This window comes from Eschrichtius robustus, chromosome 13 (assembly GCF_028021215.1).
Source record: "Eschrichtius robustus isolate mEscRob2 chromosome 13, mEscRob2.pri, whole genome shotgun sequence".
In the NCBI taxonomy this organism is placed as follows: domain Eukaryota; kingdom Metazoa; phylum Chordata; class Mammalia; order Artiodactyla; family Eschrichtiidae; genus Eschrichtius; species Eschrichtius robustus.
The window spans coordinates 55,095,238-55,116,628 of NC_090836.1; the positions used below are offsets into that span (position 1 = coordinate 55,095,238).

The 21,391-nt window shown below is 40.2% G+C and overlaps 1 protein-coding gene across 1 annotated transcript in view; it reads left to right on the plus strand.

Moving 5' to 3' along the window:
* HMGA2 (high mobility group AT-hook 2) overlaps nt 1–14,120 on the plus strand; it is a 135,987-nt gene extending 121,867 nt beyond the window's left edge. The window contains exons 4-5 of the mRNA XM_068561649.1: nt 1,993–2,025; nt 13,966–14,120. Of these exons, the coding sequence (XP_068417750.1) occupies nt 1,993–2,025; nt 13,966–14,013 (81 nt within the window). The 3' untranslated portion in view covers nt 14,014–14,120. The remainder of the gene's footprint in view (nt 1–1,992; nt 2,026–13,965) is intronic.
* The last annotated feature ends 7,271 nt before the right edge of the window (nt 14,121–21,391 follow it).

Here is a 21,391-nt window from a genome sequence, read left to right on the forward strand (position 1 = left end):
AAACATCATCTCAAAACCTGGGCTTTTATGATGTCATCTCTACTGTGGTTTAAACACAAACTTTTTTTTTCTCAGTAAACCGAAGTATTTTGCCATTTCTTTTATTTTTATCTTGTTCATCTAAAAAAAAAAAAGCTCTGATGATTTTTATAAAACACGTTTACTATAGTGGCAATAAAACATCACACCATCACTGAAATTCTGAGAGGAAAGAAAATGAATAGAAGCTCTACCCCTTCACAATATAGTGAATTTACCTTAACTTCTGTAGCAATTTTATTTCTTTCATTTGTACCACAGAAGCATGTCACTGCCCACATCAAAGTGGTTCAGTTGTATTTGCAAATCTCAGGGATGTGTAGATAGAATAAATAAGGCTTATATTCAGACATGAGAGTGAGTACTGGAAGTAATCCATTAAAAAACTTGGGCTTCAGATCCACCTTTTACAACACCAAAGAATAACTTAAATATTTTTCTAATACTCTAAATATTGGACAGTTAATTTAGGCTGAGTAGAAAAAAGTTTCCTCAGGTATTTCACTCAAAAGAGGGGAGTTTTGCACTACATCCAGAATTAAATACGTATAGATGATAAAGATACACAGGTATAAGTGTAACAAAATATTCTGCAAATGGTAACATCAAGAAAGTGAACGTACCCACAGAACGGAAAAAAATATTTGCAAATCATATTCTGATAAGGGATTTGTATCCAGAACATATAAAGAGCTCTTATAACTCAATAATGAAAAGCCAAATACATTTTTAAAAGATTTGAATAGACATTTCTCTAAAGAAGATATACCAATATCCAGAAAGTACATGAAAAGATACTCAACGTCACTAGCCATTAGGAATATTCAAATCGGAACCACAATGACATTCACCTTCACGCCCAGTAGGATGTCTGTCATTAAAAAGACAGACAATAACAAGTGTTGGCACATATGGGGAGAAATTGGAATCCTCATACATTGCTGGTGGGAATGTAAAATGGTGAGACTGCTTTGAAAAACTGTCTGGCAGCTCCTTAAAAAGTTTAACGTACAGTTACCTCTGTGACCCAGAAATGCCACTCCTAGCTATGTACCTAAGGGAAATGAAAACATGTACACACTAAAACTTATACATGAAGTTTTCTTATACATGAAGGTTCATAACAGCATTATTCATGATAGCCAAAAGTTGGACACAACCCAGATGTTCATGAACTGATGGATGGGTAAACAAATTGTAGCATATCCATACAATGGAATATTATTTGGCCATAAAAAGGAATGAATTACTGATGCATGCTATAACGGAATGATCCTAGAAAACATTATGCTAAGTGAAAGAAGCCCATGTATTGTATGATTACAAAATATACAAAAGACCATATATTTACATGTCCAGAATAGGCAAATTTATAGAGAAAGAAAGTAGATTAGTGATTGGTTAGGGATGGGAGGTTGGCTAGGGGAGCAGGAGGGAATGGGGAGTGGGTGATAATGGATACGGGGTCTTTCACAAGAGGTGAAATTGTTCTAAAATTAGATTGTGGTGATGCTTGTACTACCCTCTGAATATACTAAAAAACTTTGACGTATACACTTCATATGGGTGAATTTTATGGAATATAAATTATATCTCAGTAAAGCTGGTTTTTTAAAAAAGCAAAATATTAATAAATTAGGCCCTTTCACTTCCTAAGTTTTGTGATATACAGGCTAAAACAAAGTGAATAGAAGAGCAAGTTTATTTTGATGTAATTGGTATGTATTGCAGACCTTAGTTGGGAATTGTTTTAATGGAGATAACCTGCATTGTATTTCTTTAACATGTGAAGATAATGAATACACACCCTTTAACGTGAGATAAACCATTTGAACCTTGAAATTTTTGTCTTTGCAGACAAGTGTCTATGTTTAAAACATGTATACTTGATTATTTTCATTGTGTGTGTTTCCTTTTAAATAATAACAGTTCTTTTCTTTCTTTCTTTCTTAGCCTCAACAAGTTGTTCAGAAGAAGCCTGCTCAGGTAAGAGATGGTCATTATGCTTTTTTTCCCCCAGTTAATATAAAAAGTGAAAAAAATATGACCCCAAATTAAACCTTTAATTAGTATTTTTCTCGTCTTGATTATGTCAGCATTGTAGTATTCTTGAAAATTTGTTGTATCCTTCAGACAAAGTCAAGAATACATAGACTGAGGTTTTAAAAAACTCTAAAAGATCAAGGCCTGAAGTATACGGAACAAATAAAAATACTTTAAAAAATAAAACCTTTTAGTGCCTCATGTAAAACAAATACTTAATCTTATCATGTGTTTTGCCAACTCTTAAACATCAAGTTTTGTCCTTTCCATCTCACTATCCATATTCCGTTGACCTGATACAGGACTTATTAGCCACAAAATATATCATGATCCATGACTGGAAACATATCTATTCATTGAATTATTCCATAGCATTTGGTGATCCCAAAACACTCCCAAAGAAGGCTGGGAAATTGGGAAATGGTTATACTAATTTTGCTGTTGATGAACTCTCAGGTCTCACTTCAGTTAGGCTGAATCACAGTCTCTGACGTCTTTGGCAACATCAAAATTAGGAACCAGCTTTACTTCTCTTGTTCGGTATGCCTGGAGTTCCTTGTCCCAACTGTAATCTGTACATAGAAGCATAAGAATCATGCTTATTGAGGAAGTATATCTTGAAGAATAAATTAACCATGATTGCCAAGTACATGAGCTTTATTAAAATATGAAAATATCTTGCTGTTCTCCCTTTCTGGGTTGAAAGACATGCCCGGGAGATCTAGGTGTATCATGCAGAACCTGCTGAAGTAAGTTATTAAGCAGTGTCATGGGTTACCAAGTTCTTTGTAGATCTTTCATATAATTTAAGTTATCCATGGGATCTTTTCCTTAGAGGTCTCTAAAACTGTACCTTGCACCCTGTTCTCTTGGGACAATGTTGCCTTGCCTGGGAAAGACCATTCAGACAATCTCCTGTGTCTACTATTCTTTACAAATGCAGCTTGAAAGAGAAATGAAGCTTCTAAACAGATATAAAAGCACACAGGGGAAATGCATCTGAATAATTACACATGTGCTTTAAACAGAATAAAAACAGAGTTTCCATGAAAAAAAATCATCCTCATAGCTGTTCCCTTTCCCAAAAGCCAAGAGTGTTGGGGGCACTAAAAATAAGTACACTGTGTTCAAGTGTTTCTATGCAATATTAAACAAAACAAAATATAAACCAAACTTGACATTTTTAAGTAGGAGATCCCAAATATATTTAGCCTCTCATGCTTCATCAGTAAGGAAATCAGGAAGGAATTTTTTTAAAAAAGAGCAAATGAATTTATAAATCTGTGCATTGGGGTCAAAGGAGACTGCAGTGTTCGCTGTTGCATCATGGGCTGTGAACAGTAGATTAATCACCTTACGTGGTCTGTTAACAACTTTGATTCGGTCTCTGTTCTTGGGGTTTAGGGAAGATAAGGCGAACGAAAACTTATTCACATGCATCTGAGAAATGTGTAGTCTGGTTCAGAGGTTCTTACCCTTGGCTGCATATGAGAATCACCTACAGATAATATAAATATAATTATATATATATATATACACACACACATATACATATATATAATATATATATATATATATATATATATATATATATATATATATATATATATATAGTTGTATATTATATGCCATATACGGTTGACCCTTGAACAACATGGGTTTGAACTGTGATGGTGAACTTATACGTGGATTCTTTCAATAAATACTACAGTACTACACGATCGATCCATAGTTGCCTGAATTGGTGAATGCAAAATCACGAATACGGAGTAAAGGCCAATTGTGAGACTTGAGCGTCTGAAGAGTTTGGTATCTGAGGAAGGTCCTGGAACCAATGCCCCTCGGATACTGAAGGACAGACAACTCTGTGTGGGTGCGTGTGTGTGTGTGTGTGCGTGTGCATGTGTATGGACCCTACCCAGTGATGATTTTGGTATCTGTGGTGGGTCCTGGAACCAATCCCCCACAGATGCTGAATTGACTGACAGCTCTGTGCGTGTGTGTGTGTGTGTGTGTGTGTGTGTGTGTGTGTACATCCTGAACCCTACCCAGTGGTATGTGCTGGAACCAGCCCTTGTGAGGCAGCTGTATCTCTTCCAAATTCTATATTTACTGATGTCAAGTAGGTAACTTGAAATCCACTATGGTAGGAGTATTTACACCGTGGAAATTGGAAAATACTACAAATCAGGACTTTTTTTTTTACTGGAGAGCAAGTTGTTGAACATTTACCTACACACCACTAGCCCCACCCTTCAGTGATTCTGATTATTTGGTCTCGAAACCCAAGCATTAGTATTTTTTATGAACACCTCAAGTAAGTCTAATGTAGAGCCAGGGATGAAGATACTCAGTGAACACACATGAGAAGACATTTGAACATTTGTTGAGCAAATGAGCACAGAATATCAATCTATATGACGCACAGTGGGATACAGATGAATGAGTGGAATGCCATGTGTTGCTTAAAGGGATGATCCCCGGAAGAGTTTCAATTTTGCTGTTGTTGTTTAGCTACAGAAGGGAAAATGAAGACATAGATTAGGGAAAGAAAGGAAGATGTTACAGATGAGATGAATGGCATATTCAGAAGTAAAGAGGCAGAGACAGATAAATCATTGGTGGAGATTATCAGTGTGGCTGAAACTGACTGCAAATTGGGCAGTAATATACCAAGAAATGATGTAAGTGACATCATAAATTTTTGTCCTGAGAGAATCAGGCATATCAAAGAAACCACAGATGGATTGGGTTGGTCCTCACTGATCAGTCTGGCTGTGTTACAGATCTACAGACCCTGCTCCAGATTTGCCCTTGAAAGGAGAGTTCAGACTCAGAAAAAAGAACATGAGCTCATTGGGCTTCCTAATCTATATTGTCTAAGGACACAGTGATGAATTATATAAACATGGGGACTACACAGAAGTTCATGGAGGATAATGTAAATTTTACATCACGTTCAAAAGAATCTCTTCCTTTTCCATCTGTTTCTTTCAAAATACCCTCCCAGATGGCTTTTCCATGTAGCAGTCTGGATTAACTCAGGCTCATATCCTTTCTTCATCAACACTACTTTGAGGGGTTACATTCAGGTCCTGTTTTGAGGTGGCGAAAATTTTAGCACAATTAAATATTTTACATCCCAAGAAAGGGACTCAGCAGTGTATAAGGAGACCTAGGTTTTGCTTTCTGGCCCCATCAATGGCTGAATTAATCTCTCTCTTCCCTATGTATCCATCTATGAACTCGGATAATAACAATGCATCTTACCTTACTCCCAAGAACATTTTGAAGACACTTGTATACATTCCGGGGAGTATTATTACATTCTGACTTATTTTTGTATGCTACGTTTTTTATTTCCAGAGATTTGTATCCTCAAAAATGTTAGAATTCTAAATAGTTCAAAACTACTATCTTTTTTACCTCAAGTGTTTTCATTGCATCTTTTTAAAATAAGGATTTTTTTAACTTAGAGGAAATTTTGTGGTGATTGCTACATCCTATCATTAGGACTAAAGCAGTTAGAACCACTTGGCTTGTATGTAATTCCATATGTGTGGAAGTAGAAAGGCTCTCTTCTAAAGTATCCTAATGCCATCAAATTCTGAAACCTCAGAACTTCAAGGATGCCACTTCTTGAAACTGGGTTACAGAAAGTCACAAGTCATTCTAAGGAGACAAATTCAGGGTTATGATAAATCTCATTCATGTGCATTTGTGTACATAAGTACATGCATCTTGAGAGGAATAAAAATTTAAGGGAAACCCTACTGCAGGGGTTTGTGCTTGGGAAGTCCACCAGGTACCATCAGCTGCAAACCTTAATAATCTTAAAAATCTAAAGGGGAAAATCTCTAATATTTACGTTAACTGTTTTTTTAAAATTCCAAAACCAGTGAAAACAAAGCTTACTGGAGAACTCTACTATATTTTCATTTAAAGTGATAAAGTAAGAAATTAGCTAATTTCCTAGTTTTTTAGCAATTTGAAAGTTGATTTCTCAGCCACATGGATTACATTCTCAACTTGAGTAGGAAACAGTGGTAGGTTTTGTTTCTGCTGCTGTTGTTTTTATATGAGAAACCCCATAGTGTATCAGGTTATTATTATTGATAGAGCGGGCTTTGTTCCTCAAGTTTTTATTTTGATAAGAAAAAAAGCTCACTCCATCTCAGACTTCTGAAAAGATCTTGCTGGTTTATTAGATATCTTATTGTCTCTTGACTGCCCCCTTTTAAGGCTTTAAACTGAGATTAGAAGTGAGTCCTTATATATAATTCAGACATATTTTCTCACCTGAGCCCTACCCAAAGGGTAAAAACAGCTTTTAAAAACCCTAAGTTCTCCTTCCTTTCAACCCAGTTTCCTCATTGTTGTACAGCCCTGGCAAGCTACACCTCTAGCAATTAAGACAGGTAGAAACCTGCTCCTTTTCAACTTCCCAGTGAGAGAACTGGAAAGTTTTCAGTTTCTAAAAGACTGGAAACAAAGCTTTCTGTTTCGAAATAGAGCTTTTACCTGGGAGTAACATCTTCTGTGGGTGGTGTGTATCGGGGCAAAGAAATCTCGGTAAGCCTTGGTTATCACGGGATTACCGCCCCCCCCCCCTTAAAAAAAAAAAAAAAAGCTGAATGTTTTTACAGAGACTTCAAGGGCAGTTTTAAGGATGTTTATATTTCAGACAACCTAAACATTGTTTAAAGCAAAATGAGAGATTTCATTTTGGGACAAGCAGGTTGATGAATTGCAGTCAACATCTTGTTCTCAAAGAAGGCATTTTTCCTGGGGGCTTTCAGTCTAGACGTACAAGGGAGGAAGGAGGAAGAAAGGAGAGTTCTCACTCTCACACTCATCCTTTACATGGTATCTTGGCCAGTACAGTCAATAGTTCATCATAAATCAGACTTGAAGAAAAGAGGCACTCTCTACTCACTCAGGGAGAATAGTGATTTATACCGCTTAAGTCATAAAGAGTACTGATTTCGTTATTTTCCAACTTACGCCCTTCTGAGCTGGTAAAACATTTTGTGGGCCAGTAAATGTTTGGTACCAACTGGCAAAACGTGAAGAATTATATCAAAGCCTGCCCTGAGTGGGACTGTTTTGTTGTATAGGAAATACTTTTTGATTTTAACCTCTGTCCTCTGACATTGCAAAGGTCAAGGGAAGAGGAGAGCCAAGTAGAAAGCAACATTTAACTCTTATAATAAAGTGGCTCAAGGATATAGCAGCACACGGGTAAGGCAGAGGAAGCATATCAAAATGATTATTAACCGTAAACATATGAAGTCATTAGCTTAGTTGTAATAAAGGAATATTGGCAAGATGAAGTCAGCTGTTTCTTGGCAGGGAATGTCTTACAGAGATGACATAAACTTCTAACGGAAGTGAAAGAACATCACTCAATTTGAGGCAAGATATAAAACTCCAAAAGGCAAAATATAGTATTTCTGGACTTGACAGATTTCCCATAGGAGTTTTTTTTTTTTTTTTTAAGTGTGATTGTGTTTAACTGTGTGGTAAAGCCTGTGGATTAGGCTAAAAATAAAATGGCCATGTCTGCCTGCTTTTCTGTGCATATTGCAGAATGCTTTTCCTGTGCATTTTGATGTGAATTGGATAAAAACCGATTAGTTATTCAATATGTAAGCTTTCTTCTTATTATCCAAACTTGCTGACCCAAATTAATATGAATAAATAGTAACTGGCTTTAAAACATGGCCTTTCTAAGAAATTCCTTAATGTTTGAATAGAAATATGTGGCTTTATCCAAGAAACTTTCTGTACCTTCAGAGAATGTTTGCTGGACACTGAGATGTCTTATTGAAGAATTATTTGTTAGCTTAGTATTATTACTGATATTTTCATAATCTTATTCAAAAGTCCTATCTCAGGATAATGAAAAATGTTTGGTGCAATAATGATTAAAACCCAGAAATGTTCTGTTCCCTGGCAACAAATACAAGTTATGAAAAATTTTATACACATGGAAAACAAAGAGAAAAGGTTCTCCTAATCTATGCCATTAATAAACATATCCAGAATATAACCACTAAGCAGCCTTTAATCTATCCACTTTTATTTAAAACTACTCTGCATAAAAGAAAGAACATTCCTCAACAATTTTGGAAATGTTGAAATAAATTTCCTTCTTCTGAGTGCTTCCTTCATGTGAAAATCTTTTTGCTGCATCTTTAGCTATTTTTTAAACATGAGACTCCTTCAGTACGAATTAGATCTGGCATGGAAAATTGATCAAGCTTGTGATCCTCAGAAATCGTGACTTCCAGGATCCTGAAACTTGCAGTTAGTTTATACATAAAATGAATTCCCTATCTGAAAAATGTGACTCCCTCCTGAAGATATTTTTAAATAGTCTTTCACCCCAGGAAAGAAATTCGTAGTATCCCAGGGATAAATAATTACCTCTGTTTACAATATTTTCAGTGATGGAACTCTGACCAGAGGCATGAACAAGACAAACAGGAGTGTATTTTACAGATCTAAGATGTCTTATTTTGTTTTATTTAGGAGGCATTGTTTAATAATAGGGGTGGGTTTTTTTCCCTTTCTTTCTCAACAATCTATCATTGAATCACAGGTAAAGAAAGAAACACAGAATGAGTAGCTATAATTAATCATCAAAGCTCCACACTGTAGTCCTACAGGATTTTTACTCTTTTTTTCAAAGTTTTCCCATTTGGTTGTCAGATTTTTTCTCACACCCTGCTGGGCAGCGAGATGAGTATTCTCCTTACCGGTCTGACACAGTGAGAATAAGGCACAAGTTATACACCCATTAATGCCAGGGTTGGTGCCTGTGGTCAGTGACATCTAGTATCAACCTTCTTTACTTCAAATATCCCCCAATAAGACCTTATACTGGCTTTATTACATTGATGGTAGCACATGCAAGGTAGATGCTTGTATATTTGTATATATTGGATTGGCCAAAAAGTTTGTTCGGATTTTTCCATAACATCTTATGAAAAACCTGAGCGAACTTTTTGGCCAACCCAATACATAAAACTAAAATTAAAAAAAAAAAAAAAAAAAAAAGATCAGGTACAAATACCGTAAATATCCCAACTTCTAAAGTCTCCTTTTGAAAAACATATTTCCCCCCTACCGTTTCTACCAGAATCCCTTGCACTTGCCTGATCATAGGGTTTATGTAGGTGCCAGTGGATATGTTTTTTTAAACTGTGATATAAAGTTTTCCTAGTTGGAGGAAATAATCACTTTCCCTTAAGTTAAACAGCCCCAATCCATTTTAAATTAAAATATCTGACCCAGAAATAGAAAGAGTCCGCTTTGTGGTCTTGAGGGTCACTTAGCTGCAGATGGAACTTGAAAACTTGTTTCTGGTCACTGCTGCTGAGGAGAGCCCATTATTTCTGTTCCGGCGGGATTGGCTCGAGATAGTCACGAACGTGAAGCGCTCGTGAGTGTGGCATTCCGAGTGCTTAAGGAACTGGACATACTGAGATGACAAAAAGAATGTCATTAAACCATAACTACGCTTCCTAAATTACCAGGTATTGGTAGGTTTACTGGCAAGACAGCTTAAATTACAGATGTATTTGTAGCCTGCAGCATTTTATGATAAGAGAGTTACAGAATTCTTTGCAACCAAGGGGAAAAAATAAGGATTTATGAAAGCTGACGTGGACGTCTATGACTTTGCACTCCTTATACACACAAAGAGGGGCATCATGGTGACAGCACTCCTAAAGTTTGCGGGGAGAGTATTTCCACTTCTCGGTTCCATGTAAAGTCCGCTGGCCTCCTTTCCACTGCGGATCTGCTGTTTAGTCTGCATCTGAAAATTAAACCCAGAGCTTCAGCTGTCACATTAAACACTGAACCTTCCTCCAGCGCACACCCTCACCGGTGCCTGTGTGGTAACATCTATGGTTAAACGCCTAAGACATTGAAAAATTCCATCCAGCATTAGGGGATCAGGGTGGATATTGGGATGTCTTCTTCCTCCTTTTGAATAAGTTAGCAGAAGTGTACCCAAGGGTATACACCACATGCATTGTGCTGAACCAAATTAAAAGGATGGAGATAGGTGCAAACTATATTTCTAGGTTTTAGTGGGTTTTTTTTCCCCACAAGCATAATGAAAGCAATGAAAGAGTTACACGTATTAAATTCCTTTTTTGGGGGAACAAAAGAAAGACTAAGGCAAAATGAGTGCAATTTTTCCAGTAGTCATAATAAAAATATAGTTCTCCAACTCTGCCCACTTTCTTTTCCTTCTCTTCAGTTTTCTGCCCAAAAAAATCCTCGTTTCACCCCAGTGTGGTACAGCCTCAGTGGTCTTTGTAAGGTAACTGAGTGGATGGCTGGGGGCTGTTCAGTATTTAGAGGCCTTAATGGCTGGTACTCATAAAAATGTCACTGTGCACTTTCACTTTGAAAAGTCCTTTTATCCTATGTTCGTGAAGCCCCATTCCAACGGTAAGCCTCCTTGGCCAGACCGTGGCTGCTTGGCCTTCTCACCTCACCAGCCAGCCCCTAATGAGATGTGGAGAATGCTTGGCTACGGTCGCTCCACCTCCTTAGTGCCTCAGAGCTGCTCTTGGGGGGCTACCCAAGCTCAAAGATCCTTTGGGCGTATGTTGCGAACATGAAGCAATTTAAATAAATATCTCAAGTTGCAAGCTATCATCTGCAGTAAATGGCAGTGTCTTCTAAGTTAACTGAGGAGGATTGAATCTCAACGGTCCCTACCAACTACTCTGCTATGAAAGTAAGATCCCTGGGGGACGTCAGAACCTGATGGCTTATTCCCTTCATCACCGGGTCCTGTCCACTCTTTGCACCGCAGAAGGGCCCTGTGTGAAGTCTGGTCAGCCGTGACAGGGCAGCTGAACGTGGATTTCCTGACTCCATCTTCATGCATCCATGACCCACATGGCTCCTGGGAGGGAAAGCAAGAACTCTTCTCTCCCAGCCTTATCTCGCAATCTGCTGCCAAGTCCACCTGCCCCAATTCAGTAAATGAATCGTGGAACCAAAACAGAGAAACGAAGAGGGTTTTTCCTTCTCTTAATTACACGCACACTTTTGTCACAGCAGCCATACATGTAGCAAAGGGCCAAGTCACTGGGAAGGTGAGAACTGGGTCTTGCAGAGGTGAGAGGTGCCACGTGCCCCGCCAACATCGTCCACTTGGCAGCCATGCCGTCCTTTGGAGGATGGCCAGTCAGGGCCATGCCAGGAAGAGAGAGCTCTCCAAGGACCAAACATTGAGAAAACCATCGTTCTGAGCGTGTGAGAGCCGCATGACCTCCAAAAGTTTGACGGAGTGGGGCTCCCACCCTCTGACATCCTAGTTATGTACCCAGTAGTAACTGACAGCTACTAGTAGAAGCATTTCAGTGTCGGTGGAAATAAAGCAACTCTCCATGTTGTGTTAAGAAGCGTTAAGTAAAGGAAACAAGATGAGGATGAGGGACCATCATTTTCAGCTGAGTTGTGTCTAAGGGATTTGAATAAACCACTTACATATCAGGAGCTTCAAGAGCTCAGATCAAGCAAAGTTTCTGGGAAGGTTTTGAAAAGCTGATCACATTCCGTCTACTACAAGGTCTTTGTAAGTTCATGGCCTGAAAATTCGATTTCCTTCCGGATTTGGAAGTGCTTTGGTTTCCAGATAGTCTAGAAAACTCGAGCAGTTAGAAATGGAATCATTACAGCTCCATCCAGGGGGGTTTCCAGCTTGACTGCGTTCTATTAATTTGTTAACCAGGCGAAGAAGGAACCACATATATCTGCCGGCGTGCACTCTGTGGTCTGTTTCAGGGTAGTTACCTGAGTCCACACCTCCTGTCATAATGAGAAGTGAGTCGTTTGGGGACGGTGAAGAGTGTATCTGCCGAACGGCTTAATGACTTTCTGCAATTTAAATATTAAGTGAAAAGACAAAGTCAGAGGGCAGCTGAACCTTGGCTTGTCTCTCTCACGTCCGTCCGTGGCTTTGATCCTGCTACATCCTCCTTTGTGGCCGGGACTCCATAGAGAATCTCAGGGTCATGGCCTGTCGCCTGTCAAGAGGTATAAACGTGCTGCTTAAATATGTGAAGCCTGCCGTTCGGGGGTTGGGAGCAGATGCGAGGTAGCTTCAAACGTTCCACGTTTCCCACATAACCCAAAGCAGACTAAACAAAACCGGTGTGAAATCTCATGACTTGATGCTGCGGTGGTTATATTTTTTAAGCTGTAATCCATTCATTTGTGTGTGTGTTTATTCCCAGGATTTACAGCTCCTTCAGTCTTGGGGGAAGAGAACGTTTGAAACCTTTTGCAAAGGGTTTGCAGTAAGCAGTGGCCTGTGGTTAAAGCCCAGGGTAGAGTGTGTGTGTGTGTGGGTGTGTGTGTGTGTGTGTGTGTGTGTGTCCGTGTGTCCGCGTGCACGCATTCATGCGAGCATGTGAGTACCCGTTCATGTGGGGTTTTTTTCCCTCCCGTTTGCTGCTTTTACGCAAAAGCGTCACACATGGTAGCATTTAGGAGTTCCTTCACAGCTGAAGTGTTTCAAACACTAATGAATGGAAGTTTGGTCATATAATGCAGACAAGCTTTAAGGCATGCTTTACTGAATGGTGTACTGTAGTGACCTGGGAAAGGAAGAGAGGTATAAATTGTGTCAGTTAGCCACCCAGACAAAATGAAGCCATGTGGAAAATCAAATCTATTAAAGTATGAAGACTGTTATAAGCTGTTTTAAGCTGGCCATTCTTAAAGTTTGCTGCAGGAGGGAATGTTTACCTCTTCTCCCAGATCTTTTTCACATGCCGTCTTATGAGACAATGTACAGCATTTGATAAAAATCATCCCCTCACTAAGGACGCTTTTATCAGAAATGTTTATTGTCTCCGCTTTACCACCCATGTCCTGAAAGGTACTGCACGTTTGTTAAATAAGCAGAAGGAAAGAGAACTTTGCAGCTCAAGCTGGCTTGCAGAAATTCCAACAAATTCCAGAGCCATACGGAATCAGAAAAAGGAAAAGAGAAGGAGAAATTAGATTTATAGGAAGAGGAGGCCCTGCAAAAACATATATATTAGATTTTCTCTGCTTGGCCAAACCACCATTAAATGTTTGGTCAGTGTGGATTTAGTATTGAGATTGAGCAGTTAATGCCAAACTTTGGTCATTGTCTTAAAATGCGCTTTAATAAATACAAGAAGGAGGAAATCCATTTGGAAAGGAAGTGAGTCGTCAGCTCTTGCAGCCCTTTCTCAGGCTCGATTCTGCCCTCACGCTGCCTCTGGTGCACGGCAGTGGCATCCTGGTTACACACAGCTGCCAACACCCGTCTGACTCTGCCCAAAGCCTGGCTCGACTTGCTCTGTGACTTCGGGTATACGACTTACTGTGCCTTGATTTTCTCACCTGTAAAATGGGAATAATAACAGCCAGTCCCTAAGAGCGTCAGCTATGATTACCAATATCTGCAGGACGCGTTTTCTTTGTCCCTTAAGAACAGATCCCCTTCACTTGATTTGCTGGTTTTTAAAACTGATGACCGGCATGCTGTCGGGAAAAATGTATCCATTTCTTTTTTCCCTCTGATTGGTGAGTAAGCTCACACGGGCCTGACATTCTCTGGATGGCAGACAATTGAATTTGCTGAGCAGCCGCCATGATGTCAAGCCTTAAGTCAACAGTGGCTAATGACTGCTCTGGGAAAAAACAACACCTTGATTCCTCAATTACGGTTTAAGAAGCCCTGGGAACGAGGGGGCTTGCCAATCATCCGCATCCTCCTTTGAAGCCAGCATAATGTGCTGTGGAAACAGGTCACCTCTGAACTGTTTGTCTGAACAGCCCACACAGTGTAATGGTTGTGCCCTTTGTGTGTTCCAGGAGGAGACTGAAGAGACATCCTCACAAGAGTCTGCGGAAGAGGATTAGGGGGCGCCAACATTCAATTTCTACCTCAGCAGCAGTTGGATCTTTTGAAGGGAGAAGACACTGCAGTGACCACTTAACTCTCTGTCGCCATGGTCTTTCCACTTTCATCTGGGGTTAGGGGGCGGGGCGGGGCGGGGGCGGGGCGGGGGTGGGGGGAGAAGTCACGTAACCTTAAAAAGGACTATATTAATCACCTTCTTTGTAATCCCTTCACGGTCCCAGGTTTAGTGAAAAACTGCTGTAAACACAGGGGACACAGTTTAACAATGCAACTTTTAATTACTGTTCTCTTTTTCCTTAACCTACTAATAGTTTGTGGATCTGATAAGCAGGAGTGGGTGGGTGAGAAGAACCTCTGAATCGGGTTTAGTCAATCACTGCACTGCATCCAAACCAGAAACGTGTCACCCGTGTGACGCTGGGCATTCCTCTCGGAGAGGCGCGGTGGGAGACACTGGACGCCTCAGACACCACCCAGCCCGCTCGCAGTAGTGAAGCTTCTGTTTAGAACACCAAAGATAGGACTAGATACTACTTCTCTCTTTTTCATATAACCTTGTAGACACTTACTTGATGATTTTTTTTTTTAATTTTTACTTTTATTTCTAAATGAGACGAAATGCTGATGTATCCTTTCATCCAGCTTAACAAACCAGAAAAGGTGATGTTCACTTTTCAAAAAGGGAAGTAAGCAAACTCAGATTGCCAACTCCTTTATTTATGGATGCCACACATATCAGCAGGAGTAATAAATTTACTCACGGCCCTCATTTTTTTTTTTTCAGGAACCCTCATCCGGGTAGAATCTACTTCCTACAGAGCCAAATGCCATTTAGCAATAAATCACACTTGTCAGCCTCAAAGCATTTTAAGGAACCTAGACAAGTAAAATTACCCTCTTTGTAATGTAATGAAAAGGTACAACAGAATAATGCATGATGAACTCACCTGGATTATGAGGTGGGAGGAGCGAAATCCAAATTTCTTTTGCTCTAGTTTATACTACAATTTAAAGAACAACGACAACAAAAAAGCAGGCTCTCTCTCTCTCTCTCTCTCCGTTGTGTATCAGTTTCTGTGAAAGACCTAAATACCACTTACCTCAAATGAAGCTTATGTGTTACTTCAAGTAATACGTTTTGACATAGGATGGTTGGCTGAGGTGCTTTACTCTGATTTCAGCTCACCATCTCTTCACTCAAACTGCACTTTTAGCCAGAGATGCAATACATCCCCACTGCTCAATACTACCTCTGAATGTTACAGTTAATTTACAGTTTAGTACTTACTACATGCTGCTATACACAAGCAATGCAAGAAAAAAAAAAGTAATGGGTAGGTGATGCTAATCATCTACAGTTCTTTGTGTACACTTAGTTACAGTTAAAGAAGCAGTCTCCTTACTGTGTTTCAGCATGGCTATGTATTTTTCTATGGTTTTTTTTTTTTAATTAAAATTTTACAAATACTTGTTTCAGCTTCTCTGCTAGATTTTCCACATTAACTTGAATTTTTTTTTTAACCAAGTCGCTCCTAGGTTCTTAAGGATATTTTTCCTCCTTACACTACACATCCCACAAAATTTGACTGTAATGTTTAAATATCACCCTCCAAGTTTGTACCTCACATGAATTGTTTAAGGAAATGGACTAATTGACTTGCAAAGACCTACCTCCAGACTTCAAAAGGAATGAACTTGTTACTTGCAGCATTCATTTTTGTCAATGTTTGAAATAGTTCAGACTGCAGCTAACCCTCGTCAAAACTATTTTTGTAAAAGGCTTTTGATAGAAAGGAACACGTTTTTACATACTTTTTTGCAAATAAATAAAATAAAGCCAACCGTCAAAGAAACTTGAAGCTTTGTAGGTGAGATGCAACAAGCTCAGCTTTTGCATGATGCAATCAAAAATATGTGTTTTGAAGATTAGTTGAATATGAGAAAATGCTTGACAGATATTTTCATGTATTTTACACAAATGTGATTTTTGTAATATGTCTCAGCCAGGTTTATTTTAAACGCTTCTTATGTAGAGTTTTTATTCCTTTCTCTCCTAGTGAGTGTGCTGACTTTTTAACATGGTATTATCAACTGGGCCAAGAGGTAGCTTCTCATGACGGCTTGTGTCAGTCTGGCTTTTAGTACTGATGCCAAATGAAACTCAAAACCATCTCTCTTCCAGCCGCTTCAGGGAGGTAGTTTCAAAGGCCACATACCTCTCTGAGACTGGCAGATTGCTCACTGTTGTGAATCACCAAAGGAGCTATGGAGAGAATTAAAACTCAACATTACTGTTAACTGTGCATTAAATAAGCAACTAAACAGTGGCTCATAAAAAGCCCCATTCCGTATCTTGGGTTGGGCCTTTTGAAACCTCACTGGCCAGCTCATAAAACTAAAGCAGTTGCTCGTGTTGGCCAAACTCAGAGCACCCGGCAGTTTCCATCTCTGATGAAATTACTCTCTTATTTCCTATACGTTGTACAATCAAAACACACTACTACCTCTTAAGCCCCAGTATACCTCATTTTACATACTGAAAAAAGCTTGTGGCCAATGGAACAGTAAGAACATCATAAAATTTTTATATATATAGTTTATTTTTGTGGGAGATAAATTTTATAGGACTGTTCTTTGCTGTTGTTGGTCTCGGGCTAAGTAAGACTGGACATTTAACTTTTCTACCATTTCTGCAAGTTAGGTATGTGTGCAGGAGAAAAGTATCACGACGTTGAACTGCAGTTGACTTTCTCCCTGTTTCTTTGAGTGTCTTCTAACTTTGTTCTTCATGTAGAGTTGCTGTCTATGATTGTACTTTGAATCGCTTGCTTGTTGAAAATATTTCTCTAGTGGATTATCACTGTCTGTTCTGCACAATAAACATAACAGCCTCTGTGATCCCCATGTGTTTTGATTCCTACTCTTTGTCATGGCTCCATTAAATGAGTAATAAAGTTTGGTCAAAACAGGTCAAGGAGAGAGACATTCACAAGTCGTTTTGTTGTGTGCCACCCACACCTCTACACACACGAACATAAAGTTTTAAAGTACAGACGGCCCTCTGCGGGTTCCGAATCCGCGGATTCAACCAACCACGGATTCCCTAGAGCCGACTGTACTGAGAGTCATTTCATATAAGGGACTTGAGCATCCTTGGGTTTTGGTATGGGCAGGGGATCCTGGAACCAATGCCCCGTGGATTCTGAGGGAAGGCTGTATCATACTTCTTAAATCAACTGCCCTAAATTCACCTTTCGTAGCCTGACATTTAACGCTACAAAGATGATCTTAAAGAAATGTAAAGGAAGAATGGTCTACAGTCTAAAACTAGAGAATTTCCACTGAAGGCCTGCATCTACAAAGTTTGTAATGGGAGTAACTGATACGTCAGTTATCTTTGACTTAATATCTGTAGAGGTCCAACAGTTTGGTGAAAAGAATAAGAAATGAAAGTTACAAAGTGTCTACTGAATAGGAATCTTTTTACTCTATAAAACCTATAAGCAGAGTCAGAATCATTCCACCAAGTTCAAGATCATCTTTATAACTCTGCTGGTGGTTAGGAATAGATCCAGGATTTTTTAAAGCCAAATCCTCTGGGTTGTGCTGCCACCATTGTCACTAAAACTCTCTGTGTTTAGTTCTTAGGAAGCGCTTGTTCATTTTAAGAAATCTCCTGTCAGGAAATTTATTGTCAAATTTACTACTTCATTCCTTCATTTATTTATTTTCACAGCCTATATTTTGTGAGTGCCTACTTTATGCTTTAAGTCCCAGACCAAGAGGCCTTTCAAAATATTATCTCCTTGGAAAAAAATTATGCAGGTGCAGAAATACAGGCAGCATGCAAAAAGAACCAAGTAAACTGTTGAGGCAACAAGTTGTAAGAATTTAGAGGAGGGAAAGCTGTTTCCTGCTGGGGTGGATGATTAGTTCAGCCTAATAATAGACAGGCCAAATGTATTTAATGTAACCCATATTTAGTCTCTTCATTTTTATTAATATAGAAAAGCACGTGAGAAGAAATTACTTCTTGAAAACAAAAATAAACAAACCAAGAGAGAATCTTTGGCTTGAAAAAGAAAGACTAAGAAAGGACATACTATGTCCAGAATAAGATAAGTAGATAAATGGGATAAAAAAACTTCCCATATTTTAGAGTTAATGCTCATTAAATGATCTGAGTAAGCTTTTCTTTCCTTTTCTTTTTAGAAAAGTTAAAGTATTGCTTTCAAACAATAAGTAGTACACTTGTGAAAGTTATGAAGAAATCTCTTAAGTTTAAACCTAAGTTCAAGGAGGGTGTCCAAAAAATCAGCCAATGCATTCAAATATCAGAGGAGCCTCTAATATGTACTGGATATCATTTGGGGCAATAAAGGTAAATGAGACTTCATCCCTACCTACAGAGAGTCAAAACTTCTCCTGAGGGAGCTGGACTCAAGAGAGAGCTCTGGAAATAGAACCTTATTGAGTTACCCTGAAAGTGGCTCGATGCATCTTGAACTCTCTGCCAACATCAGAGACAAATCGCAGGTCCTCTCACACAAGGGCTGTAGCGCCGTCGTCAGAGAAGGATCCTGGGGCTGCAGGGACATTGAGTCTCAGCCAGTGTAGCATTTCATAAGCGGGGGCTGGCGGCGGAGGGGAACGTTCTAACAGGGCTAGGGGTGCTCGACTCTGGTGAATTCAGGGATGGTAAGTGGTTTAGGTGTCTGGGCAGCAATAAAAACAGTACTACAGAATGAATAACAATCTAGTCCGTGGGACGTGATGCAAGCTGAGATTATAGACCAGTGAATGAGACTTCAGAAAAGGGAAACAAGAAGCCCAAGAGAGGGGACCAGGGCAGCATGGGTGCACTTCTTATCAAGTTTTATTTACATAAGATTAATTTTTTATTGAACAAGAGTAATTCTTCAAGTTAAGCAAGGTCATCCTTGAGCAATTGCTCTTCAGCTCTAAGAAATCTGGCCTAAAAGGGGAAGAGAAGTTGAAAAGAATAAAAATTACTTGTGAAATAGGAAATGCAGATGGGTAACGACCAGAGTCAGAAGGCAACAACAGAGGTCTACACCCACAGTCTGAGTTTAGCCATCTGTAAAACTTGGCCATCTGGTCTCTTCCTCAAGGAGGTGTGAAATGGCTGCAGTACGACCCTCTGCCCACCCCCCCTCCTCCTCCTCTGCGTTCAGGACTCCATCCATGCTGAGGCAGCCATGCCTCTGTCCTACTCTCATACCCGGTCCCGGTAGAGCCTATGGGGAAGGCCTAATGTCAGTGAGCAGCACCCCACTTTGTGTCCAGTTTATAATAGTTGGGTTCTTGTCTCCTGCCTCTGAGCCTGATTCACAACCTTAATACCCGCCTCTACCCTCATTCATCCAGGGGTCGTCCCTGCCTCACCCCTACCAGCCTTCCAGGACCCTAATCCTGCCCCTGTACTTGAGCCAACCCCTTGTGATCTGTTAGTCCCATCTCTCCTTCTCTCATCTGATTATTTTCTCACTTTCGGATTCCACCTGTTTTGCGGCTGCCCTAATCCTAGATTAAGCAGACATTCTTGGAAACACGGAGTAACAACATTTGAAAATGCTTCACTGCCAGAACCTAGATGTGGAGGAGGGGTGGTGGAGGGAGGGCGGGCTACCTACCTAGGAAGAAACTTGCTGCAGGAGGAAAAATAGAAGATGCAGATCTAGCCCTAGTGGTCTGCTTCCTCTGAGAACCCAGAGAGGCGGGAGGAAAGAGGAGTCCTGTAACTCCCGGCCTCAACTTCTCCCTGAATGTTTGAGACCCCAGGAGCTCTAGTGACCTCCCAAGCCATGTCACTGACTGGCGTTTGCTGGTTCTGCAGGCCATGTCAGCTATGTCACAGAGGAATCTAAGGAAGAGAGTTGCCATTTAAGCGGCATCACTCCAAAAGATGCAGGTCGTTCAACTCCCTTGCAAAGGTGGTGATGACCAGGGACACAGGACAAGACAACCCGTTGCCCCATATAGTGCAAAAGGTGTGGACTCTGGAACTAGACTGCCTGGGTTTGAATCCTGGCTCTCCCACTAACTCGCAAGTCACAAAACTATTCTGGGATCGTTTTTTTTTTCATCTTTAAATAGAAATAATAACAGCATCTATCTACAAGCGTTGTTGTGGGAGTTCCCTGGCAGTCCGGTGGTTAGGACTGCCGTGGCCCTGGGGTTCAATCCCTGGTCAGGGAACTGAGATCCTGCTACAAGGTGCGCAGCGTGGCCAAAAAAAAAAAAAAAGACGTTGTTCTGAGGATTAAAGAAGTCAATATAGGTGAAATGCTGAAAAGCACTCAGCATATAGAAGGTGCTATACAGGGTTGGTTGTTATTTCTGTTATCTGGACTCTGGCTGCAGGGTGGGCTTAAAGCTAGCATGTTTTCCTCTAGTTTCTACCATTATTTGATCTTTGCACACAGGGATATCCACAGACATGGTCCAAAAGGTATCAAGGTTTTCAAACCCGATTTTGGTTGTACATTCCATGCATGGAAATCATTAATATAGGTACAGACTCCTTTTTCCCACTGTGGTTTGCATTGTGTTTGATCTCAATGGATTTGGTTACTAAAAGGAATCACCCCTGAAAAATCAGCAAAATGCAAATCACCTCCATTACAGCGATGGTCTTAGGGGTCCCTGATGCCCCGCAGCTTCGTTTGCTTGTGGGGTCTCTTCCTTTCTGCCATTTAGTCCAGCCCTCAGCCCTGGCTGCTCCAGGCTCCTGACTTTGTTCTTGGTTGGATGTATCACAGCGTTAGAGGAGGGGGCTTCTCGGTGGTCTTCCTCCTCCCAGATCCTAGCACCTAACTCCAGTTCTCCCTCTAAATTCCAGCCTCCAGCTATAGCCCCCCAGGGCTAAGCTAAATGCGCTTCTACAGCCAGTCTTTGCCCCTCACCTTCTCATTAGCATTCTCCAGGCCACCTAATACTTCTCTTCTGCCCAGTCCTCTCCCACTGAACTCTGTACCCCCTTTAGATTTCCCTTTGGTCACCTAAGGATACTAGTCTCCTTGGACCAGTCAGGAATAAGTGACTGCTTATTCCAGAAGAGAAAAAGAGAGTAAACAAGGAGATTCTCCTGTTTGCAATTTCCCCTGGTGACTGAACTGGTGGTGTGCAGAAGAGCCAGCCCCGTGTAAAACATGAAATGGGTGATGGCCCAAAGAAAAATCCAAATGCACTTCCAGAAGGGAAAACAAACCCAGGAGAGGGGGAAAACAGCAGCTGCTTTTTACAGTGGTACAGCCAGTGGGACCCACCGCATAACCAGGAAGTGAGGTGAGGTCAATGTGAGCAAGGATCCCTAAAGTCACGTATTTATCATCAACATGAATGGAAGAGTGATAC